The sequence below is a fragment of the Poecile atricapillus genome, chromosome 4 (assembly GCF_030490865.1).
Source record: "Poecile atricapillus isolate bPoeAtr1 chromosome 4, bPoeAtr1.hap1, whole genome shotgun sequence".
NCBI lineage: Eukaryota > Metazoa > Chordata > Aves > Passeriformes > Paridae > Poecile > Poecile atricapillus.
Window position 1 is genome coordinate 40292223 of NC_081252.1, and position 24056 is coordinate 40316278.

General features: G+C 42.8%; 2 protein-coding genes across 3 annotated transcripts; one reads left to right on the forward strand and one right to left on the reverse strand.

Moving 5' to 3' along the window:
- The first annotated feature begins 3808 nt into the window (after positions 1 to 3808).
- Positions 3809 to 10806, forward strand: SAP30 (Sin3A associated protein 30). Its single transcript, XM_058837454.1, has 4 exons — positions 3809 to 4382; positions 5629 to 5751; positions 8361 to 8459; positions 10472 to 10806. Exons 1-4 carry the CDS (start codon positions 4083 to 4085, stop codon positions 10592 to 10594), a joined length of 645 nt encoding a protein of 214 aa, XP_058693437.1. The 5' UTR covers positions 3809 to 4082; the 3' UTR covers positions 10595 to 10806.
- A 1982-nt stretch (positions 10807 to 12788) lies between these two features.
- On the reverse strand, positions 12789 to 20652 carry SCRG1 (stimulator of chondrogenesis 1). 2 transcript variants are annotated; one of them, XM_058837460.1, is made up of 2 exons: positions 15761 to 16423; positions 12789 to 14235 (listed from the first exon to the last, which is right to left on the reverse strand). In XM_058837460.1, the coding sequence occupies exons 1-2, from the start codon at positions 15997 to 15999 to the stop codon at positions 14181 to 14183; spliced, it is 294 nt and encodes a 97-aa protein (XP_058693443.1). In that variant the 5' UTR covers positions 16000 to 16423; the 3' UTR covers positions 12789 to 14180. The 2 variants fall into 2 exon arrangements, with proteins under 2 accessions (XP_058693443.1, XP_058693442.1); XM_058837459.1 differs by lacking the exon at positions 12789 to 14235 and adding an exon at positions 20594 to 20652 and having other exon boundaries at positions 15261 to 16026.
- Positions 20653 to 24056: the final 3404 nt, after the last annotated feature.

Here is a 24056-nt window from a genome sequence, read left to right on the forward strand (position 1 = left end):
CCCAAAAACATTTGTAGGCAAGTTCCAATATTCCCATGCTTTGGGTCTATGCTTTAACAAATTTGGACAATAAATTGGAAGCAGAGCAACAGGCAGTAGCAGGTTAGGTAGTGCTGGAGTGGGAAAGGAAAATGAGATATTAAAAAGAATCAGAAAAAAAGAAAAGGAAAAATAAAAAGACTAGCACTTGATTCTAGTAAGGAAGGAAAAATTTTGTCACTGTTCTTTATCACAGCTCATGAATGCTTATCAGGTAGGATGCTTTTTTATTAAAACAACCAGGGTGTGTGGTGGAATTTACAGAATTTTTCAAGTGTTTTAAAGGAATCTTTTTTCACTGAAGTAGGTAAAGTGCGTAACAAATAAAATGTGTATTTGCTGAGAAAAATGTATACCAATACTTTTCCTTAGTATTCCTTTTGCTAACAGGATAATTTCAGGTGCTTAACACAAGTGCACTAATGTACCCTTGGACTTCAAGTGAATGCTACCTGCTGGGGAAGGGAATCATCCTCCCCAGCTGAACTTTATGCCATGGAAATGCATACAAAGTTGCAAGCCACGTTTATCTTCCAGGACTGATTACTAGTAAGGTGTTTGCAGTGTGCTTGCAATATACCCAAGGTGCTGTATCTGATTATCATTCTTCTCTCTCAAATTACAAAACACATCAATCAAAAGCTAACAGGAGCTGGGACATATGGTGTCTCAGAGAAGCACAAGCTGCTGGGCTCCCACCTGTGCCTGGCCTGCATCGGTGCCAGGAGGGACCACTGAGTCCTGCTGACTTCAGAGCCTGGGAGCTGTGAATTCAGGCAGACTTTTTGGGATGCTGTAGTTCCTGCTCTTTCTGCATGTCACTTACAAGTCATCCATGCTGTGTTCCTGGCACCCCCAAGGGATATAGATTACTGCTGCCTTCTGTACTACACAGCTCCACTGTGAGTACTAGCGATATGTCAGGTACAGGGTAGTTGGTTTGGAGCTGCTATTTCCTTTGAACTGGTTTAATTTTTGAAGTTTAATCAGTGTATGGTTGCAGTGCTGCATGTTTTTATGTTTATTTAAAATATCTTCGCATACATGCTTTATTTATATCCAAATAATTATGGTAGCCAGTACTAGAGTTTATGTTAAAAAATTGTTATTTTAGACAACATACTCCACAATGATTTCTCTTTTTATTTCATGTAGCCCAAGCTTCATGAAAGTTTGCAAATCCATTTTGTAGTAAGCTTCATACTGTCTGATACGCCTGTGTAGCTGCAGCTCTTTGTATTTTTCATCCCCCATGTGATGCAAGATTAAAAGTGACATGATTTCTTTGTTCCTGTAAGCAGGCGTTCATACCAAATGAGGTGGTCATCCCCAGTCACACAGTCCTCCTCTTCTACTGCACCATCCTGTGTGCTGGGGCATCCTGCAAGAGTGGTAAAGCAGATCAGGATTAAATCTAAACAATTTTTCTTGTTGCCAGTCTGGTTTGTAACCCAATAGAATTTGCTGTGCAGCCACAGAAATGTTTTTATGGGCACAAAGAAGCACAGGGCACAGGTGTGAAAATGAGAAGCAGAACCATCTTTCTAAGTCCCGTGACTCTCTTATTGTGACCTAATCATGAAACTATGATACTACTTTACTTGAAATTACGCATATAAATTAGCAGCTTGGCAAGCACGGCTGGGTAACATAATCAGGCTTTTAACTGCTTCCAAACTGTACAAAGAGGATCAGAAACATTTAAAATGCACAAGTGATCTTTCCATCAAACCAAACAGCAGCCAGACCCAGACTGACATATTTTATGCTCACAGCAAGGGAAAATCCATCTGAAAAAAAAAAAAAACAACAAAGGGACCTCAAAAGACATAGTCTGAGAGTCTAGAAATTGCTATTCATGACCCAGATTTCCACTGAAGAATTCCTGGAACTCATCCTTGTCCCACTTTTCCCGGATCATGCTTCCTATATTCTCAAATGTTAATGTCTGCTGATTGTCATTGGGCTTTTTGTTCTTTTTTATCTTAACATTATTACAGTTTTCGAAAGTTTGAAATCACAAGAAACTCAAAAAGTGAGTTAAACCTTTGCTGCCCAAGATTGCTCAGCAGCAGAGCATGGAATTAAACCTAGGCATTATACAGTCTTCAGCTTGGCTGATAACAAAGCAGAGTTCAGTGTTTTTTCCAACTTTCCTCCTATTGCCCTCACTAATCGCTAAAACGTGCCTCGTGGATAGCTGCTGTGACTTTATGCTCAGTTCATCTTCAGTTACTGTACCCTTCATTCAATTGCGACAGTGGGACCTACCCTTATTCTCTAATACCAGGTTACGCAAACAGATTAAGGAGCCATCTGCAGTACAAACTGAAACTGCTCTATAATCGCGTTCCCGGCTCACGCAGAATTTTGGCTTACGCAGGATCTGTGTCTCCTTGAATTATTCACCAGCCTCCCTGCTACCCCTCTCCTTCTTCAAGCTGGAAACGCACAGCAAGCGCTACGGTCAAATATGCCAGCGATTAAATCACTGCGCTTTGAGCACGCTCAGCTCAGATTCCGCTTCGGAGATTTAAAGGAATATTTGAGGTAGTTCAAAGGGAAAGCAAAACCTCTCCCTTCCTTGCGCCTCCTTTGAATGTGCTTGAAAGGACAGTAGATCAGAGCTTGCTGCTTTTGCCACTCTGCTGTCAACAGCTGAATTGTTAAGTGATTTAATGCCAATGCATCCCTTATGTAGCTTTGTAAAGCCTCAAAACTAAAAATACCTGCTTTCGTCAAGTATTTTCAGAGTATCAGTTTTACCTAGTCGTGTGCACAGCAAGGTCTTGGTTCATCATTAGCGAAAATAATTCTGCATTCTCAAGTCTTTTCTGTTGTTACAGTCACCTTTACTAACAAGAAAGTCCTTTTAAATGACGAAACTGGAAACTCGCACTCTAAATCGCCTTTGTCTTCAGAGGGCTTTGCCACAGGAAAGCAGAACGGAGCCCTGACTACGTGTGTTGTAAAAGCAGCTGTAACAAAGGCCTGAGCTTCGTTTGTTTTCTGCCGAGAGACACCCAGGCGGCGGCTGCGCTGCGGCTCCCGGGGAGCTCCCTCCCGCAGCCGGAGGGGCAGGAGCGCCCGGACAGAGCCCGCCCGCCCTCTCCGGCCGGCGGGAGCCGCTGCCCGCCATGGCCGACAGTAAGCGGAAAAGAAAGGAGGCAGAGGCAGGGAGGGGAAAGGCGAAGACGGAAGGCAGGAGATAGAGGATCTGGAACGAGCAGCCCGAGCAGTGCCGGTCTAGAGCGAGAACAAGTGAACAGGAGGGAGGTGCTGCGGAACAGCGAGGCGCCGCCGAGAGCCGGGAGGAGGCGGCGGAGGCGGCCGGCCCCGCGTCGCTGGGAGCGCGGGTACGCGCTCGGCCGTGCCAGCGGCAGCTCCGACCCTCGACACCCTGTGGGGCCGCCCTTGCACGTCCCACGGCGGAGGCGCGGGAAGGGGGGAAAAGAGAGGCTGACGCACGGGGCTTTTTAAAAGTGGGATGAGCCACTGCCGCCGCTCCTGCGCAGCGGGCCCGGCCTCCATACGGGAGGGAAAGAGAGCGGAGCGCGGGGCAGAAAAAAGAAGCGGCTGCCGCAGCGCACGCCGTCCCCAGCCGATGCCTCGGCCGCGCTCCCGCGATCCCTCAGGCGCTGCGGCCGCGCCGGCCGGGGCAGGAACTGCGCTTCCCGTGGGGCCGCGCGGCGCAGCCGGCATGCGCGGCGGGCGGGGCGGGGCGGGGCGGCAGGTTGCTGTTGTTACATAGGAAACAGCTGAAGAGTCTCCACATGACAGGGGGGGAAGGAGGAAGTGGGGCGGCCCGCGGGGCTCCGCCGCCGCCGCTCCGGTAGTCGCGGGGCTCGGCCGGCGGCTGCTGGCGGGGAGAGTCCTTTCCGCAACGCGTGGGCCGAACGCCCTCGAGGGCGGACCTGCGCGCCGGTACCGCCGCTGAAGGGAGGCAGGCAGGGAGCGGGGGAGCCCCCCGCCGGGCCGCGGCGCCTCGCCGGGGAAGTTTGGTGCGGGGCGAGATCCCGCCGGCCGCGGCGGTGGCGCCGGGTATGAACGGCTTCGCCCCCGAGGAGGTGACCCAGCGCGGCGCAGAGCCCGTCGCCGCGGCGGTGGTGGGCAATGCGGGCTCCGCCGTGGAGGTGCCGCCGCCGCCGCCGCCGGGGCTGGGTCCGGCCGCCGCCGCGGGCTCGGCAGGCGGCGGGTGCGCGGGCGGCCCCGGGGCCGGGCAGCTGTGCTGCCTGCGGGAGGAGGGGGAGCGATGCGGCCGCGCCGCCGGCAACGCCAGCTTCAGCAAGCGCATCCAGAAGAGCATTTCGCAGAAGAAGGTGAAGATCGAGCTGGACAAGAGCGTAAGTCCGCGAGGGGAGGACGCGCCAGGGCAGCCGGCGGGGCGGGCGGACAAAAGCGGCCGGTAGGTCGCTGCATCTGTGTCTTAGTTGCTCGGGGGACTTTTAAACAAGTTTAGTGAGGGAGCAGGGGTGTTTGGCGGCAGGGAGGTGTTCGTTCCCCCTCCCCACCTCTTTTCCGTAGCACGGCCGAGTTTGGCTGGCGCGACAGGAGCACTGTCTGAAAGTCCCTCCGGGCGGGGAACAGTGCCCGCCTTTCCTGCCTGCTCCTGGGGTCCCCTCTAGCCCCACGAGCCTGGGCATCGGCTGCGTGTGCCCCGCTGTAGCCGGAGAGGGGATAAGCGTGGCCGGGAAGCGCCTCCGCTTGCCGGAGCGGAGCCTGCATGGCTCCCGGCACGCTAGTTTGTCTGTGTTGCTGGCGAGGGCCGCGCTCGCTGCCCCGCCTCGTGTTGCAGTGCCGCACGTCTCCCGTGCCGCTTTATCTTCCGCTCGGCAGCCATCGGGCCCCGCACGGCAGGGCAGGCAGGGGCCGGCCGCCTTCTAGCGGGGTGGGATAGCCGGGAGAGCGCCCGGCCGAGCCCGGTGCCGCGGGAGGGCCAGAAGGGGTACGGTGTGGGGCTGCCGGCGGGAGCGCCCCGAGCCCGGGCCGGGGCTGCGTGCGCCCCGAGGGACCCCGGCCCGGCTGTGCTGCCCGGTCCCTAACGCTGCCCCGTGCTCTCATTTGCCCTTAAAGCACGCGGACCTGGGGATTCCGGGCTGATACGCTCCGAAATGTCCCAAAGCGTGCAGATCCCCATGAAAGGAAAACTAGTTAAGAAGAAAGAAAGTAAAAATAAGTGTGTTGCGTGACCACGCCGGGTAGCGGAAGTAAAACGAGGGGAGGATATAGCTGGGGAAATGAGAGCCGTCTCTTAGCCGTGCAGAGAACAACCGAAAGCTTGTTTTTTGTTTGCGTGCTGCCCGGCCCCCGCTGTGCGATGCGCGGCCGGAGGGAGGGAGGGCTGTGCTGCGTGGCTCCGCAGCCTGGCACTGCTGCATCGGCCGAATGCTGCATTTCAGCGAGCTCCGGGCCCAGCCGGCGGCAGGGAGCTGCAGCAAACTCTCCATTTAGAAAAAGCCAGTAGAAAAGCTTCCTCGACCCAGTTAATGCGGCTGCGAGTGCTTAAGGGTTGTCTGTCTATCGTGCGCTTTATTCTGGGAGAGATCCACTACACGGATTTGATTGAAGGATGCTGTTTTATTCTTCTAGGCAAGACATCTGTACATTTGTGACTTCCACAAAAATTTAATTCAGAGTGTGAGAAATAGAAGAAAGAGGAAAGGCAGCGATGATGATGGTGACTCACCAGTGCAAGACATCGACACTCCAGAGGTAGGTAAACAGTTGTTTTGTTTTTTTTTCCTGAGTTGCTGTTTTAAGCTTCTTAATGTCACTGAGTGCACCAACACCATTCTCCCCCGTTTACAGTTTACCTTATGTGTGGGAGGGGGAAGATTCTTGATTCACACTGTTTTCATATAAGAGAATTTAACTGAATTTTGTGGCACGTTTTCTGATTAAATGGTGCAGAGTACAGTGAGCAAGTCTATTTCCAAGTGTCTGATGGTTATCTGCTGTTTTCAGCTTCTTCCTCCTTAGTGCTTCCTCTCTTCCTCAGTGCTTTGCCACATACCATCAAACTCTTATTTTTTTGCAGGACCTGACAACTTGAAGGGAATTGCACATAGTGCTTGGGATATAAATGCTTCTCTGTCCTGTCCCTTCAAACCTTTATTTTGTGCTAAATGTATTGCAGGTGGTTCTTGGCAATTACTACATTGTCGTAGTCACTTTAAACACTGAAAGTTTAATGATGACTTTGTTTCAGCCCCACTGTGGGGGGAAGAGCCATTTGGGAAACTGCTGTGAAGGAACGTAGTAGAGGAATACCATGTCTTTTCAGCCTATTTTCTCTACTGCACTCCAGTGAAATCTGACCCATTAAAATAAGGGAACTAAAGCGTTCAACTTTTTTTCATAGTGTAATCAGTCAGTCATGAACATAAGGCACTCTTTTTCTTACACGTGCTGTGGGTTATTTCTGCTACAGCATTTCTTAGCAGGTGCTTCGCAGTGTGTTAATTTTGAGCAGAGGCTGTTATGCCTATGTGGTCCCTTCTGAGAGGGATTGTTAAAACATTCTTCAGAAATTGCTCTGTAAGTGTTAATTTAATGGCACCCTTATGGTCAGAATCTGCAGATAATAGCAAGTATGTGAGGAAATTTTGTGCAGGAATCTGTGCCTTTAGGCACGAGGCTCCAGTCTGAAGCCTCTGGCTAAGAGGATTTTAGGAGATTGAAAGTAGTTTGATGCTGGGTGATGTTGTCTGTTAAATATCTGGGATTGTTTCTTGGAAAGTCCTGTCTAAAGCTAGTGCTGTGAGTGACTTCAGGTAGCTCTCTGACACTGTAGTTGCAGCTCTCCTGGAAGCCTGTTTTGTTTACTTATGCCAGGATTATAAAACATTTCACAACTGATGGGTATCTCCAGAACAAGAAAACAATCTTTATTTTTTTAACAGTATTATTACAAAAAAGAAAACTGGAAACTATTTTTGAGGAGTGTCAGCTGGCTGTTTGGACAAGGGCAGTATGTTCATTTCTTGAAATTACTGTATGCCTTAGATACTTGTTTGCCCTAGACCACCTTTATTTTCAATTATTATCCAGTTTGCTAAGGAAAAAAAGTATCATTCTTCTGAAGAGTTGTAAGGCTCTCCAGCTTCTGTCTCAGTCATGACTATCTTTTCTGGTTAGAAATTATTCCTACAGGAGGAAAAGAAACTCTTGCAGTACTGGTAGCTTCTGGAGCTTGGTGAAAAGCTGCTGCTCTTCCTTTGCATGATGCTGCAAGGGTGGCTTCCCCACTGTGACTCGGGAAGTTGAATTTAATGCCATGTAAACGTTTGAAATGCCAAAGGGTACAATCCTTTATCATGCAAGGTGGCCTCACTTCAAGTCTGGCCAGGCTGCCACGTGTGCTGTACCACTGCTGTATTAAGTGCTCTGCAGTGAGGCTGTTAAGTGAATTTAAAGCAAAAGTGAATGCCTTCATCAATCTTCAATGCAGTGAGTTTGGAGAATACTGTTGTAATTGCAACTGACCTAATCAAATTTCTCATTCAGCTTGCTTTCTGAGCTTGCTCTCCCTCTCAGTCATCTAAGCTCTCTTAGGTTGTCAAGGAGGATATGAGGGTAAGCTGTTGCTGGGAGAAGTGACTGATCAGAGTGCATAGGATTCAAAACTGACCCAGTACTTAAGGATTAAGGCTGTGTATTTGCATCCCTGAGAGGACTGTGTAATTCTCTCAACTGTTGACTGACATTGAGAAAGAGTTTTAGACCTTTATGCCCATGCACATGACTCCTGCATTTTGCTTGTGTAGCAGGGATACATTTGGAGAATGAGAGCAGTTGTTTTCTTTCCTCAACTGAAGCCAAGAACGCTTGTGCTCCAGACTTTGTCCTGATTCTAATATGTGCTCTTTCACGGTGCAGATGTGCTGTGGTCTTATATGTAATCTACATAAGATTTAATGGCTGAAATCACAATATAGGAGCATCTTTTAAATCAGCATCTTCATAGATGCTATATAAAAGTTGCTTTTGGGCTTTGTGTTACTGTGCTGGAACTGGGAAGCAAAAAAAAAACCCAGAACTGATGGAAGTACAGTAGTGAGTTCAAAATGCTGTCCACAGCTAAAGGAAGGTAGAGGCATGCTCAATAATAGCAAAACAAACTGAGCTGGGCTATTTTCCTTCCTGCTGGAAGGTGCAGGGTGGAGTTTGTTTTTTGTCAAAATGACATCTGCTGAGCTGACTGTTTACATTTGCATATCTGTGAGTTTCCAAAATGTTTCTGTGACTCAAACTATTAATGACTGAATTTTTTTTCAGTTATATTAGATTGTTTTCTTCCTTTTCCCCCTCTTTTCTTCTAGGTTGATTTATATCAGTTACAAGTAAACACACTTCGAAGGTACAAAAGACACTTCAAGCTACAGACGAGACCAGGACTTAACAAAGCACAGCTTGTTGAAGTATGTATGAGTGTTTCCCATAATAGAAAATGCAACTTGCTGTGGCATGTGGTTTTCTATACACTGTGATCCTTGCATAAAGTGCCTATATAATCTGGATTTTAGGAGAACAAAAGGGAGCTGCTTATCCAGCTTCCTTCATTGGCCACGGCTCCTGAGCCGAGTAAATCAAAAGTAAAAACTCCTTCCAGAGGAGGGACTCTTCCAGAAGGAGTGTGTGCTGTGTGTGCTGTGCTCAACACAGTGTTGAGTTGGAACAGTAAGATGATCTTCATGCCCCTGAGTATCACAGAATCATGGATGTATTCTATCTGTGCATCAATCACAGCTTCACCTGAAATGTCCTACTGAAAAGAACTAGAAACAGAAGTGTCAGTGAAGTTCTGGTAAGGTACAGAATTTGCTTGAAAAAGCTAGTTACTGCAGCCATAGGTTTCTGTATCTGTAAAGTACAGAAACCTGAAAAAACATGCTTCTGTTGATAATTAATTCTGTTAAAACCACTGGAATCTGCTGTCAGAAAACTGGAATTTTATGGAATTTACTGTTTCTAAAAGTGCTGGCGCTGCATGTCAGTACAGCTATGTGTTAGCATCTCTGCTTCACATGAGTGCAGTTTTAAAGGAATTCTTTAGTGCTGCAAAGGTGCAGTCACAGCATATTGATGTAAATAAGTGAAGAGCTGGTGATCTTAACAGGAAGGTAGAGCTACTGATTTTTCACTTTTATCAGCAATACATTCAGCTGTAGACATTAAGTGCAGACAGTTTTCATCTCTCCTTAACCTGTGTGGATTAAAAGCAAGGCTCTTAAAGGTATGGTTGATCTCAAGGCTGAACTGTAAAAGAATAGTCCTGCTGCCACTAAGTGTAAGAATGCAATAGGTCTTCCATTTTCTTATATGTAGGTTAGCGCTTGAATTAGCAGGACTGTGATTTGAAAAAGCACAAGCAGTTTTTGTTCCGCAAAACAGATGTTTCAAAGGATCTGCTGATATTTGCACTAGGTTATTCCAATGTTTCATGGTGTGCATGGGCAAAGCTGCTTCTGCCACGTGCTTGATTTGACTGATCTGCAGGTACTTGTGAGCCATAGCCACAGAGCTTCCTTAACATACAGTACATTGGATTCCTTGTAATCTGTCCTCACATACCAGGGACACTGCTCTAGCTGTTACTGAATGTTCACATTACTGTGTCAAACAGCTCGTCTGTGAATGCTTTTGGGGTAGAGTTTGGAAAGCCTCCTAACTTTTTAGTTAGGCTGAGCATTTATTCTTAAATCCTGTGGTGTTTAAGTGAGCAGTCCCATGTTTTTCTCTTCATAATTTTAATCTACTAATCTGGCAAAAAGCCAGAGAGCAGACTCAGTTACAATATTTTGCAACTTTCTTTTAAAGCTGGTGTTCATTTTGATGAAGGAAGAGACTGCTGGAATGACAAGTGATTCAAGAACCGCTTACAGATTGTCATATTTTAATGGTTACAGCATGGTGAATTTTCATTGATAGCTCTGTTTTGAAGAGCTGAATGTTCAGTTATAGTTCTGTGATAGTCCTTGTGTTGTGTTAGATGTTTCTGTATGTGATTTGATGCAGACACCCCCTCCCAAGCTGAGTGGAGAGCAGTAGCCTCCCATAACTGTGCTGTCACTGATATTCTGTAGTCATTCTGTAGTCAAGCTGTTATATTCAAGCGTTAACTAAGCAGATGTCATGATAGTCCCGTGATTGTTCTAATAGCTTTGAGTGCTTTTTTCCCTGAAAAATTTCTCAACTTTTTACTTTGGAAGTTAGGGGTACAATCTGCTGCATTTAGTTCACAGTTATCCATAAAATGGTTCCTGTTTACCTTTCTATGACCACTAAAGACTTCTGATGAGAGGCAACATTTCCTTTTTTTGTAAGGTTCTTAATCAGTCTTTTAAACTTTAATGTGGTACATTTAAATTTGAATCTTCAGTTTTTGCATGTAAGAGTGATTATTTAATTTCCTTGCATTCTTCCTTTATAGATAATTGGCTGCCATTTTAGGACAATTCCAGTGAATGAAAAGGACACCTTAACATACTTCATCTACTCGGTGAAGAATGACAAGAACAAACCAGATCTAAAGATGGATAGTGGGGTTCATTAGGCAGAAAAGTTTGGGACTGAGACTCAGGCTGCAAATCAAAAGACTGCATATTTGTTGATATGCAAAAGCTTTCTTTGTAACTTTTTCTCCTGAGAGAGTTTGTCTGTTTTATTTTTCATAACCTTGCTGATTTGTTTGAAAACCATCTCTTATGAAACAAATTTCCTCAGCAAAAGTATTTTAAATAAATATCACTGATATTGTTGCTCAAATGGGTGTGTCTGTAATTTTAATGAGTTGGACTCAATGATCCTGATGGGTCCTGTCCAGCTCAGCATATTCTATGATTCTATGATACTTGTACCTAATAGCTAAGCTTTGGTGAACTATGTAAAAATATTAAAATATTTTTCAATTAAAATGTGCCAAGGATATATTTACAAATGTACCTCAAGTGCTCATGATGCAATGCCTTTAAAAGAAAAAGCTGTAGCAGACTTGGCAGTAGTTTCTTTTTCCTAAGATAGAAGGCTTGAAGTGTCAGTTCTGTTCTTAGCTGGGCAGAAATGTCTGAATAACACTTTTTTTCCCCCCCTTTGGAAACAAGAAGTGGAAGATTTTCTGATTTGTTTATTCATTTTGTCATTGTGGAGATCTGTGCTTCCAAGCACTGAGGCCTTCCTGCTCCTATATTAAAATGGAAAAAAATGCAGCTCTTGAATTTCAAAGCTGTAAGTACAGAGGAAGAGGCTGCTGCAGCTTACTGTGCTGAGAAATCCTTCGACTCGGTAAGAAATCCTTTACCTGCTGACTTCTCCATTTGTCTGCGTGGACTGCTGCTAAGAACTTAATTGGAGAATGGGAGTCAAGCCTGTGTGGGGTCAATACAGTCTCTTCTGACAGGCACACTGTCTGTTTTTCATTGCATGGATTAGCTCAGGCCTGTTCAAAAGGGGCGACCCCCTCTCGATAAACCCAAAACTAATGGTAACTTATGGAGAATAGTATCCAGCATTACTTAGGCTTTTAATTGATTGTCTTAGAAAATTCTGATGTTGAAGATGGTATTATGAATGACTTCTTGTATTGTCAACTATTGTGCCAGTCTAAATGTGTGGTGTATGGAGTATAATTTCTTTCTGCTTAAAGCTGTGCACATAGGATGAATAAAAAGCTGAGGGAAAATAGCTTTTATCTTAAAGCTGAGGAGGATATGGCTTCAGCTTGTTCAGTTAGCATTCATTGCAACTCCTTATCAGATGTTTATAAGCTTTTTCTTAAATTGGGAAAAATGAGAAAGCTGTATGTCTGTGATCAAATCTGCCTTACATTAATCTTTCAAGTTTTTTTGGAAATTACTACTCTACTGGAGTCACTACAACTGAAATGCTTCACTTCACTTTTTTTGACCTGTGACACTTGCATAGAACTGATTGATGATAAACCCTAACCTCAAACTGGCTGCTTTCCCAGTATCTCTCAGTGCTATGATTTCTTTTACTTGTACTGCTTTATGTATTTCCACAATACAGTTCTGCAGTGCTGGCCTAAGTTCAAGACAGTGATATCTAGCTAGTGACAGCTAAAATTGGTGCTCCTTTGACGATATGTTTTCATGCGCATTTCACTACAGGGGCAGCCAATTTGTTTACTAAATGCCCTTTGCACACATTCAAGCTTCTTTCCTTCAGAAGTGCAAGTCACATAAAAAGCCAGGGAACCTAGTCGTGGATAGGACATCCAAAGGATAGAGAGTTTTTTTTCTGAGTGCCTGACAGGGTTGAATGTTCTCACCTAGGCCTGGCAGGACCTGTAGAAGAAGCTGTGTGAGGGAAGGAGAGTGGGGAAAGAAACAAAAGCAAGTTTCTATGGAAAGTCAGTCTTAAAGTAGTGTAACTTCAGTGACCCTATCTTGCTGCAGGTGGAAAGCGGCAAAATTTTGCTCCAGTAGATTGTGCATTTTCCAGGAGTCACGGAAGAAAGGTAACTGAAAGCCACTAGCTTCAGTACGCAATTTTGTATCTGCCTTAAATTTTTTTCCTATGGCTGCTTTACAAAGCTGTGAATGCCAGGCGTATGCAACATGATTCTTGTAGAAACTAGATGGCACAAACAACAGAAGTTAACGTACCCTAGAAGCTTGTAGAGGACTTTACATGACAGCAATGACAGCACATACCACAAGTTTTTTTTTCAGAGCACTGACTTCAGGTATTTTCACTGGGTTGCCAGATTTATGGGGTTTTACTATCAGTTGGTTATTTGGTAGGAAGTCCAAATTACTCTAATTTGCTTGAATAATTACACAAATGAGGCTTGAAAAGCCTGGTGGTGCAAACGGTTTAACAGTCATTAGGGCAAAAATAATACACAGATTTACTTGAAACATTTATTATTGGCTGTGTATAATCATCCCCTCACCCAATATCCAACCCTTGTTTACTAACAAGAAGAAAAACAGTCATGATATTTCATACTGACACATGAAGTAAGTATGGTAAACTGGTGGTAGCAGTTTGGTTCAGTGTGTAAGGCTGAGATGAACACTGCATTTTTGGAGTAGACAGGACTGCACAGTTCCTTCAGTACTGCACACTTCCCATGTGACTGACTTGATAGCTAAAGAGTTTATACGTGTAAGGCAGCAAGTCAGGCTTGCTGCCTGTAAGCCTGGCTTGTTCAGGTTACTCTGCTTAAAATGATGTGGTCACCTCTCAGCACCTGCCAATACAGATTGCCATATAACAAAAATGGTCAAAAATTTATGTCTCTTTGTATCTGCAAGCTCATAGATACATATCTATCACAATACCTCTTAAAAATTCAGATGATTATCTCTGTGTGTTCTGTAGCTATTGCCTTACAGGGCTAGCCTACAAAAGCCAGCATTTTAACTTAATTTTGTGGTACTGTATTTCAAACAGCTTGATTAAAAAACCTGTTGTTCTGATATTTTTAGACGTTCAGTGCTAAGATTAAGCAGTTTAAGGGTTTTGAGACTGCATAGTCAAGGCAGGTGATCAGTTAAACATAAGACCCAAGTGTGCTTTAGTACTGTTAATGTCAACTTTTAATATTTCTTTTATTCCAGTGAATATGGAAATAGATGTGTTTTATATGTGCATGTATTTTAAGATGCCTAAAGAGAACATGAGAGCCTCTCTCCCCAAGTGCCAGGAACTGAGTGGCTTCAGGTTAAAACAGCATTAAAAGTGTGATGGCAATAATGGAATAGGAAGCTTCACTGCCATAAGTTGCTCTGAGAGTCATGTTCCTAACAACATGAAGACTTAAGCTTGAAGTTTCTTGGTCCATACTAGCCAAGGATATTGTGCTAAGTAAGAAGAGTTATGCTTTTTTCCTGGGGAATGCCTATTGGGATACATTAAGAGCTTGTACAGTCTGTTAAACCATGGAAATGGTTTTATGGAAATTGTCTCAGCTATTGGATTTGAAAAGAAAACTTCTTGAATATTTGATATCCCATAAAGGTATAGAAAGGAAATTCTTTCTGCAGTGTAAAGTGAGGCAATGACTTGTGGTTAGAAAGGATTTTTTTTTTTTGTTGGTAGTTCTGTTTTTTCCCTTGAAAACTTTATTACATGATCGTAGAATGATGTCTGTTATCTTCATTTGCAGACTTGAATCATTGACTGTTGCAGGGGATCACAAAAGATATCTTTGGTCCAAAGAAAATATCCCTGAAAGATAGGATCACATTTAAACAATTAGATCATTGGTTTATTAGAGCTTCAGTGTGATATGCATTTCCTGCTGTGAATATTTTTTTAGCATGTATCATGATATATGTGGGATTACTGACTTTGTGGGATGTCCTTCCAGAAATGCAACTGCAGGTCTGGATGAAGATACTGCGTTTCTACCTCTGCTGGCCTGCTGTGGGTGCAATGACTAAACTTTCATTGGCTGATGAGGTTGTAGAACTCCACCCTGGTATTTTAACTTTGAGAAAATAAACTTACCAAACAGATTATATTACCAAAATAAAGGACTTTGGCGTGTGCACACATACTGGTTTGGTGCAGTTTGTCCCAAGAGCACAGATGCAAAGCAGGTCGTGTGTACCTCAGGATGGTGGAAGGAGTATTTTCTTCCATATTTTTATCAAAGGAAGAGGCTTTACTATTCTGCTCAAAGGTTGAAGCTAGAGACCCAAAGTGTGCTTCAGGGTGAGGACACCATGTCTGGTTTTAGGGAAAGTTAATGATGAAAATCTTACTTAAACCCTGCTCTCAGTTTGAATGTGAGATTTTTAGCTTTTGCAGTCTTTCCCACTTGGTTCAACTTGAGTCCCCTACAGGAGTGCTGAAAAGTTGCCTTTATTGGATTTTAGGGGATTTGAGAAATGAGTGTAAAGATGAACACATATAAAAAATCATTTTTGCTTGCCTATACTATGCCATCACATTTTGGTGCCTCTGAAGTTTTGAACTGTTGATATTTCTAATCAAAATTAACTGAATAAAAGTTGTTGCTGAAAAGGTGAATGAAATAGTACCTCTTAATACATTTTATTACCTAAAACCATTATAGGCTGATGGTGTTTATTTAACTCAGTTATGTTCTTTCTATGTAACAACAGCAAACTCCCTGTCATGTTCAGTGAGAATTTCACTGTTCAACTTTGTCAGCAGTGTGAGCAAACTGGGGAAGTGTTGATGTTCTTGGGCTCAATCTTTGCCTTGCCTTAAGTATGTGTGAGCTCCTATGCCCCTCCTTTCCTTTTCTGCTTTTAACAGCTGTTTTTACAGAATTACTTGTTCAACTGACATACGTGCATGCCCTTTAGAATAGCAATACAGTTCTCTTTCATGGAACAGAAATCAAATAGGATTTTTTTTTGTGGTCCTGAAAACATCTTCATTGCAAAATGATGTGAATAAGGGTTTGATGTAGTTATTCTTAGTTTGGATCAAACAGAGGAGTCAAAAGTTGGGTGATTCAAATGCTGAAGTCCCTATTAATAGGACAGAGAGGTTTACAAGATATGCTAAGGAAGTCCTAGGTGAGCCTTTGAAAAAGAAATCTTCAAAACTGACAGTAACAGAAAATTGGCTATATCTTGATATCATTTCAAGCCATCTGAAGTGATGAAGTGCTTTAAAATGATAGCTTATTCCATGTGTGGAAACTGTAAAATGAGGGAAGTATAATGGGCAGTTGTGAAGAACTATACAAGTTTACACGAAATGAGCGTCATCTTACTTCGGGCAGCAGAGCAATTCATTCAAGTTGCAGTAACAGATCACCTCACAGCCCTTCCCTTCCCAGAAGTGATCTCGCAGACCATCGTGGATGTGTCGGAGGTTCTCCTTGCTTTCGGGGATGGTGTGACAGCTGTGGTCCTTGAGGGCCCTCTTGTAACAAGAAGGGCGCTGGGAAGGCACCGCGGGGGTACCCAGGAGGCTGCTCAGCAGCAGCAGCAGCACCGAGACCATCTTCATTTCTGCCAAGCTTCCCACAGCAGGGTGCTAAAGAGAAATGAGGTATGTGACACAGATATTGCTGCTGAACAGACCTCTTTCCCTGATTTGCTTTCTGCCTTGCATTTTTCTTCCCTGTGAAGTTTTGGTCATTTGAGCCTGAGTGTGAGCTGGAGAGTGTTTTCTCCTAGGAGGTAAATAATATTGCAGCAGAATTGATATTCATTACTTTCTGTACAACCTTGGGAATCCTTACATTGGGAATTGAGGCTTCTGATACTGGCAATTTTGTTGTTTCTTTGGCCTCTCACCTTGAGAAAATTGCTTTGAGCTGGTCGTGTTTTCTTGGTGGTGTAAGTGATTGTATCGATTGCTACCAAACAGGGGGAAATGTCTAGCTGTGTGTCCTTGCCTTTCTGGCCACTTTGCCTGTCAAAGCAAGAGTCAGCCACGTAAAATAAATAGTATCCTTCCCCATCAAAGTTGTGGAAAAACTGCGTGCTGATTGAATTCTGTGTCATGGGCTGTGTGAGAAACTGAGGCATTAAGCAGCTGAGGAAGCCAAAGCTGTCTGCAGTGCTGTCCTGGGCTTTGGTATGATACAACATTATGGAGACTCTTCTTTACTGGGTTTTTTTAGTACTGCAGACTGCTTAGTTGAGTCTTGCCACTGGAGGTCATTATGGTAGTTAAACCATAATGAAGTTTTTTAGAAGGTGGGGTAAATTTATCCCTTGCAAAACTCTCCTGCTGGCCACTAGGCTTTCCATCGTTTTGTTTAACATGAGCTCTGCTACTCTGTGCTGCTTTGCAGTCTGACCATACCACAAAGCTTTGGACACTTGGACTTGCATTCACTTTTAAATTAGGCTTCTGAACAACGTTTCAACCGAGCTTTTATTGATATTAGGAAAGAGAGTGGGTTTTTTACCTTTCCTCACGCTCAAACAAAATAGATCTGTTAACTGAATTTAAATAGGAATTCTGCTCTGAAAATGAACCTAAGAATAACTAGCTCTGCCCAGCACTCTCCCTGTATGCTCATTATTTTTCTTGTGTAAGACTTGAGGAAGATTTGCTGTCCTTCATCCTGTTGGCACTTTGGAATTGATGCTGTGACACAACGTTATGGACTTGCCTTGGTCTTCCTTGTGGGGCTGAAGATTAGAATGGGCTAACCCAAAAATAACAAGGTGCAAGGCGATGCATAATCGAAGACCATCAAAGGTGAAGTTAAGATGGTACAGATATTATCTAGATAAGGAAAAAAATGAGGTATGCCAGCTGTACATGTGACTATAATATGGGTTGCTTTGTAAAAATCTTGAGATCACCCTTGAAAAACAAACAGTAAACTTTTAAATATATAAATCTACAGTATTTTTTAGTAATTTTTCTCGGGTAGTTTTCTTACCACTGCAGCTATCTTATCATCCATTTCTACAGCCAATGAATAAAATGCCATGTAAGAAAACCTGAAAATTTAGATTGATATTAGGGATAAAATACAACATCTCAAAGCTTTTAGGTTATTTATTTTTATATTTAAATTTGGGCTTTTTGAACATCAGTAGCCAAATAAAATATTAAAAAGTGGCCAATATATTAAAAAACATGAGTGAAGTGAGAATAAGCTCTTCTGTTTTTTGGTTTTTTTTTTTTTGGCTTCTGTTGTAGAAGCAAAATTCATTGAATAATTCTTTTAGTTTCCACAGACTTGAATGGGAACTTTTGAGTAGAAGACTCCTATAAACTACTAGTAATGGAGCCTTGGGGATCTATTTTTAATTACCTCAGAGTGCAGTATTGAATAACATATTGTCTTTATTAGTTTTAGACCTCAAAACTACTACTCAAATAAAGTAAACATTGTTCTAACCTTGCCTGGTGTTTTTTAGACTTGAGTGAAGAATCTGTATTATTATATTTATGGTTTTATTTTGTAGGAGTATAAACACTTTAGTTATGAGGGTTCCGCTCAGAGAAGTCTAATGCTTAAAGAGAAAAATATTTGGTTATACTATACCTAGATAAATGCCAGTGTACAGTTCTTCAGGGGGTACAATTTAATCTTCTGTTCAAATAGTTGAGCTTAATTACTTAAGTATTTAATGGAAGAAAATTTCCATGAAGGAGAAAATTGGGAAGCAGCGGGTTTGTGCCTTTGTTTCCTGTGATTGGATTATTCTGTGTTCTTCTCCTGAGGATGAGGCATTCATGATACTTTGCTCTTGTGAACTTTTTTTTAATTTCTAATAATTCAGGTGATCTTTCTCTACCTGGAGTTCAACTGAAATGTTCATTTGAATCTGTTGGCAGCTGTCTATCTTCTCAAAATTTGCAGGAATTCACTTCCTGAAGAACAGGCACATTCATCCTGAAAATAGGCACATTCTTTATGCGCTGTCAAATTGCTAGATTCAAAAATCACGACCTACTGTTTTTAAGGTGATTCTGTAACTCACTACTTGTCTTGAAAAACAATAGGATATTGCTGTAGTGTGTCATCAGGAGGGTTTCTATGGGTGGGTGCCAAAACCAGTATTAGCAAAGTCAACATGCTGGATAGACAGCTCCTCTGACCAGTTATGCATCTTACATGTAACAAACATTAATTATAAACATTAGTGTTAAGCATTATTGTTATTCACAAAAAATATTAGAATTTGTTTATGCTTAAATATTTCCTCAGGGTTTTTTTGTGTTGTTTTGTTGGGGTTTTTTTAGATCATAACCAAACAGAAACTTTTTGTCAAAGGACCTTTCTTCAAACGGTTATTTCTTTCCTAGGGTCAAACAGTCCCTATTTGCAGATGACAGATTGCCAGGGAGCTGAAGTGTTTTATCAGCTCCCTGCACGGGATCAATGCAGGTAAATTCAGCAGACCTTTCAGGTGCAGCATGTCTGTCTGACAAACAGCTACAACTTCTTTTTCTCTGTGCAGTTGAACAGATGTTGGAGTGTCACTGATTGCCTAGGTAAAGAACAGAGCTGGTATGTGCATGTTTATTTCAAAATGGGTGTCAAAGGCATTGTCTGCTTTTGCGGAGCACAGAAGATAGGCTTTTCTCATAAAACAAGTCAGGAAAATGTGATGAACAAATCCAATCACTAATGTGGCTCAAAGACTCATTCATTACCAGCAAGCATCCTCTTACAGTTCTTTATTTTATAAAGCCTTCTGAAAAGATAGCAGTGCCAGGCATGCTAAGCCTGACCAGCTTGCTCTATCAAGATGTTAGTATTTCAAATTCTAGCAGGAGTAAAGCCATCTAAAAATACTGAAAATTAGTTCCTTGCATTGCCTAAGTTCTTTTTAGTTAATTTTGATTATTTTGACGTGGTGTAAGTTTTAATGTACCTGGGAATACAAGTGCTTTGAAATAGTTTGGAGCTTTTCCTAAAGGAAAATTGTTAGTGTGGGAATATGCATGGTGAGTCAGGAATTAGTGCTGTCTCTGCTTGTTCAGCTAAGAGTGTTTGAATTATCTTGCCAAGCAATTTGGCACCATCTAGTCTTTGGATCCGCTAGATGCAGAGGTAAATAAGACTGAAGAGAAAACCCCAAATCTCGGCTTTATTGTCCAAGAGCGACAGGGTAATAGTTCATGAGAAGTGATCTCCTTTGAAGGTCACACAGTATCAGTAGGAGCTCAGGTATTGGAAATAGAGAAAACTGAGAAATGGCACAAAATGTGTATTTTGGCACTACTAGAGCGTGGTTGGGAAAATAGAAATATTTGTAGGTTGGTCTATCAACCATTAAAAATATCAATCCTTCATTAAATATACCCTTATTTTCCCCTTAAGTAGGCTGTGTTTCTAGTTGCCTAACGTCAAAAACAAGAAATACATTGATTGGTACACTTTTGGCGAATGTTCTCCAATCTGTCCAGTGGCATGTGCCAGGTTAACAAGTTCCACTTAAAAAGCACATACATATTAAAATTGTTTCACTTATTCAAAATGAAATGTATTTTAGTGTTTATTTATTTGTCAAGTTTGCCTTTCACAAACACCTGTGAGATGCTGATTATTTAATATTTAGGTGTTAGTGCTTGATAGTTAGGTTTATTAGTGTATTACTAAAAAGTCATTACACAAGAACTGCATAACTGATAATATTGTAAAGAATTTTTTCCCTTAAAAAATTTCTTAAATCTATTTTGCTTGAACAGTTGGTGCACTGTAAGTACAGCAGCTATTCCACCGAGGACGAATTCAGTGAATTACTGCTTTGTAATTGTCATCAATACCATGATTCTTTCCAGAAACTGAGTTCTCATTAAACCCCATTTAGTTTTCTTTAAGACAGCAATTCATTGTGAAGACACCTCTCTCCATATATTGAGCACTGGAAGGCAATATAGTTTATTTAGTGACTTCAGATGTTAATATGTAGTGTCCAACTTCGAAGAAAAGCAAGACAGTAAAAGAATTATTTTGATCAGGATCCCAGTCATGCAACTGTCTTGAATGGTACCTCTTGCTTGCAATATAACAGTTTCTCCCAAATCTTGTTCTGCATATTCCCATATGTATTTCTAATTCTGTATTCTGTAATTACAAGGAGCAGAACAAGTAGACAAGGATAATTTCAGGAGCAAAACGTACCTTTATCTTCTGGTTCACTCCCTTCCACTTTCTTGGCCGCTGTATCTTTTTAGATGTGCCCAGAGAGAGCTAGAGCTAGCGGGGATGAGAAGAGGGAGGGCTGATGGGAGATGCTGTACAAGCAGCCCTTTGTTTGTCCTGCCTCCTGCCTGTGAGTGGTGAGCACTGTTCTCCAGCAGCGGGTCAGAGGATGGGCTTCAGGAGCCTCCTCTCTCGATCCCTTGCCAGCCCAGTCTTGGGGCAAAAATGTAACATATCCCTTCCAGCCGGAAACAATTCATTCGTCCAGGATCTGATGCAAAGGTGTCTCCTCAAAGAGCAAAGCATAACATCCAAAACAAGAGAAGAGGAAAGATCCTGTGGAATAACGGTGTCTTGCTTATGGAGTGTGAGCAGGCTGGGGGAAATGGGAAGGAGCACTTTTCTGGGGTTGTGCAGCCAATAAAACATGGTTTCTAGAACGGTGTCTTCTTGTGCATTTGGTGGACAAGAGCAGGTCTGCTCAACAATCTCATGCAATACTTTAATTTTTGACTTTGTGATCCTTTCAAGTTTCCTGAAACTGACATAATAAAAAAAAACCAAAAACCTTAATTATTTTAACCATATTTGTAGTACAGCATGCTCAATGATGCCATGCATCACATTCTTTACTGAACTGTGTTTTAATCAAGAGGTAAAGCATTACATTGAACAGTATTTCAGAGGAAGTTATTTTAGACTAATTCCAGATTAATAAACCGATCTGGTACCATAAAAACAAAAAAAATGATCTTAAATGGAATTGAAATATTGTGTATTAACGAGAAAATAGTCTTGAGGGTGAAGCATATGTCCTCATATTTCTATTGAAATTTGATTCTTATTCTACTGTAGCCATCCTGGACCTCTTTTGCGATGGCCATAGAGAAGGATGGTTGTTGAGCTGTAATTCTTGTTTTTTTCTTGTGGGCATTATTTTGATTCTGATGTGTTGATTTTCTGTCTGTTGGGCTGCTTCCAGTACAGAGGTTTGTTAGGAGTACAAAAACGTGCCCCTACTCAGCTGGTTCAGTTACAATTTGATGTCTTGGTGCTTGTTCAGTTTGATTTATTATATGCCAGAAGCGAGCTCGGGCCTCTGTATGAGGTGTATATCCCATGTTCTGCTGCCTCAGCAAAGAGAGGCGGTAAATGGCACAGTTATTTAGGAGCAAACCTTTGGAAACTGGGCCTACCTACTCACTGTGGTCCCATCCAGCAGGGTGCTCCCCCCTCTCTGCTGGAGATGGGCAGCTGGGATGGAGAGAACACGATATGTGGTTGTACCTCTGCCTCTAATCCTGGCTAGAAACACGAGGAAGGATGTTTTTTGCCGTTGTGGTTACGAGCACGTAGCTACTTAAAAGGGGAGGGAGGAGATAGCTGCAGGCAGTGGCTGTCAGAACAGGACAGCCTTGCCTTTTCAGGGTGACAAAATGCCTGCTGCTCCCTCTGCCTTGCTACAGAAATTCTTTTCTGGTGCAGCACACGGCCACAGCGTTGCGTGCCTTAAATGAGATTATGGTAAAGCCGCTGGGAGTACGCGGTGTTCCAGGGCAGCGCTCTCCCCGTGAGGAGGCTGTGAGCCTGGTGCGGATGTACAGCAGCAGGGCACTGGCTATATATAAGCAGGGATAAAACTTGGAGAAGGGAGCAAGAGCACAGTGTGCTGAAGCTCTATGGATTTGAATACCTTTTCAGTTACTTGCAAATAAATTTTGTTCTGAATAATTTGAAGTTTTTATCAGAAGGTGTAATAAAAGTGTATAGAGGGTGTAATTAGGATTATTCCCTTGCTTTCTGTTTAAATTTTCTTGTGTTTTCCAGGGAACATATGTGTTTTCAGAACACATTTTCAGAGCCCTGTCTGGACAGCAGTCCAGTGCACTGATAGTTTTGTATATAAAGTGAAGTATGTGAGGGGTAGTTTTCTGCAGGAGATGTCTTGCTGCATTTTGGGAAAAGACAGTTCTAACAAAGTTGGTGTTAGGCTGGTGATTTTTTTTGCTCTCTTCCATAGTTCCTTGTACGATGTTTTCAGTCACTGAAAACTTTCAGGAACAAGACAAGTTTTCTCCCTTGTAATGCTTCTACAGAGTAGAGACTGAGAAACAAAGTGGGATTTGGAGGAAGCAAAAGTTTTGAGGAGTTTCATCAGCGAAATGCAACCCAAAAGGAAGACACTAAGTCTGCTGTAAAACAACCCTTTAAGGAGTTAAAAGTGAGGTATGGGAAATGCATAGAAGGGCTGGAGAGCCTGCAAAGTTCATTGCAGTATCTGGAAGTACTTCTTTTCCCTTTCTCCACTTTGCCCCTGACCCATTGCCCTGAATATCTGTTTCTCTACTGACTCTGTCTCACTCCTTGTCTCCAGTCCTGATGGCCCTTTCTTCATTTTCGGTTTCCTTGGGCTTTTCTGCTCCAGCACCGCATCCCCAGCGGGCTCAGCAGCCGGTGTCTGGCACAGGCTGGCAGGGTGCCAGCTGTGACAGAGGGCTATTGAAAATTGCAAGAGCCTTTTTGTTTCCTACCATGGCATCTGGGATCTACAGGAGAACCATAAGGAAATTTTGCTTTTTCAGCCTCCTTCATCTGTGTAGAGAGGAAAATCCTGAACTGTGTTTGACTCATTTTATTTGGAGACATTCTTAGATGTACACGTATCCCTGTTTCAGTCTGAAGAGGTATGGCATTATTAGAAGTAAGATGCAAAGTAGAGCTACTTTGCAGATTTTTTTCTCTTCCCCAGGCTGAAGTCAGCGAGAAGTTATGGCCCATGAGGAGGCAGTGGCAGATGGAGGCAGGAGGGGGTGTGACAAGGTAGCAGCAGCAATCTGCAAGAGAGGAGCAGTTTTCAAAGGGGAACGGCACCTGGTAGGGTGAGATGGAAAAAAGAAAAGGCAGCATTGAAATTCAGCTGCAAAACCATGGCTGCCTCTGACATATAGCATTATTCTAGACTTAATTTGTGTGACATGCCCTTGGAAAATGATCTTTTTCATCTTTTTTTTTTTTTTTTTTTAAAGTACTCAGTGCACTCTAAAATGTGCTTTGCATTTTTAACATGAGCCACACAGGTTTAGCTTTTTGCTGTCAATGAAAACCACTTTGCATCTTATTTGTATCCTTGATACCAACACTAAGCTCTTTGCAGGCTGACAGTGAGAAGTAGTGATGCATCTCCACTCACATTAAATCTTCTTTAAAGATACCACTTTCTCTTTGAGTTAACTAGCTCATTCATGTGTAGAGCTCATATAAGGAGATCCGTAAAGAGCCTCAGAACCTGATTTTGGGAGATGATGCAGTCTAAAACTGTACTTGAAGATTATAAAGGAATGTAACTATTGTAGGGATGCATAAAGACCTTGGAGACATAATGCCAGTAGTAGTGACAGTGCCAGCAGAGCTAAGATTAACTGCTGTCATCATTTGGTTACAG

Bases quoted from the DNA above. Each gene is read 5' to 3' on its own strand.
- SCRG1 (XM_058837460.1), bottom strand. From the start codon at position 15,999: ATGAAGATGGTCTCGGTGCTGCTGCTGCTGCTGAGCAGCCTCCTGGGT. The intron at 14,236-15,760 runs GTAAGATGACGC...CCTATCTTTCAG, and splicing joins GAATTGCTCTGCTGCCCGAA to GGATATTTTCTTTGGACCAA.
- SAP30 (XM_058837454.1), top strand. From the start codon at position 4,083: ATGAACGGCTTCGCCCCCGAGGAGGTGACCCAGCGCGGCGCAGAGCCC. The intron at 4,383-5,628 runs GTAAGTCCGCGA...TTATTCTTCTAG, and splicing joins AGATCGAGCTGGACAAGAGC to GCAAGACATCTGTACATTTG. The intron at 8,460-10,471 runs GTATGTATGAGT...CTTCCTTTATAG, and splicing joins ACAAAGCACAGCTTGTTGAA to ATAATTGGCTGCCATTTTAG.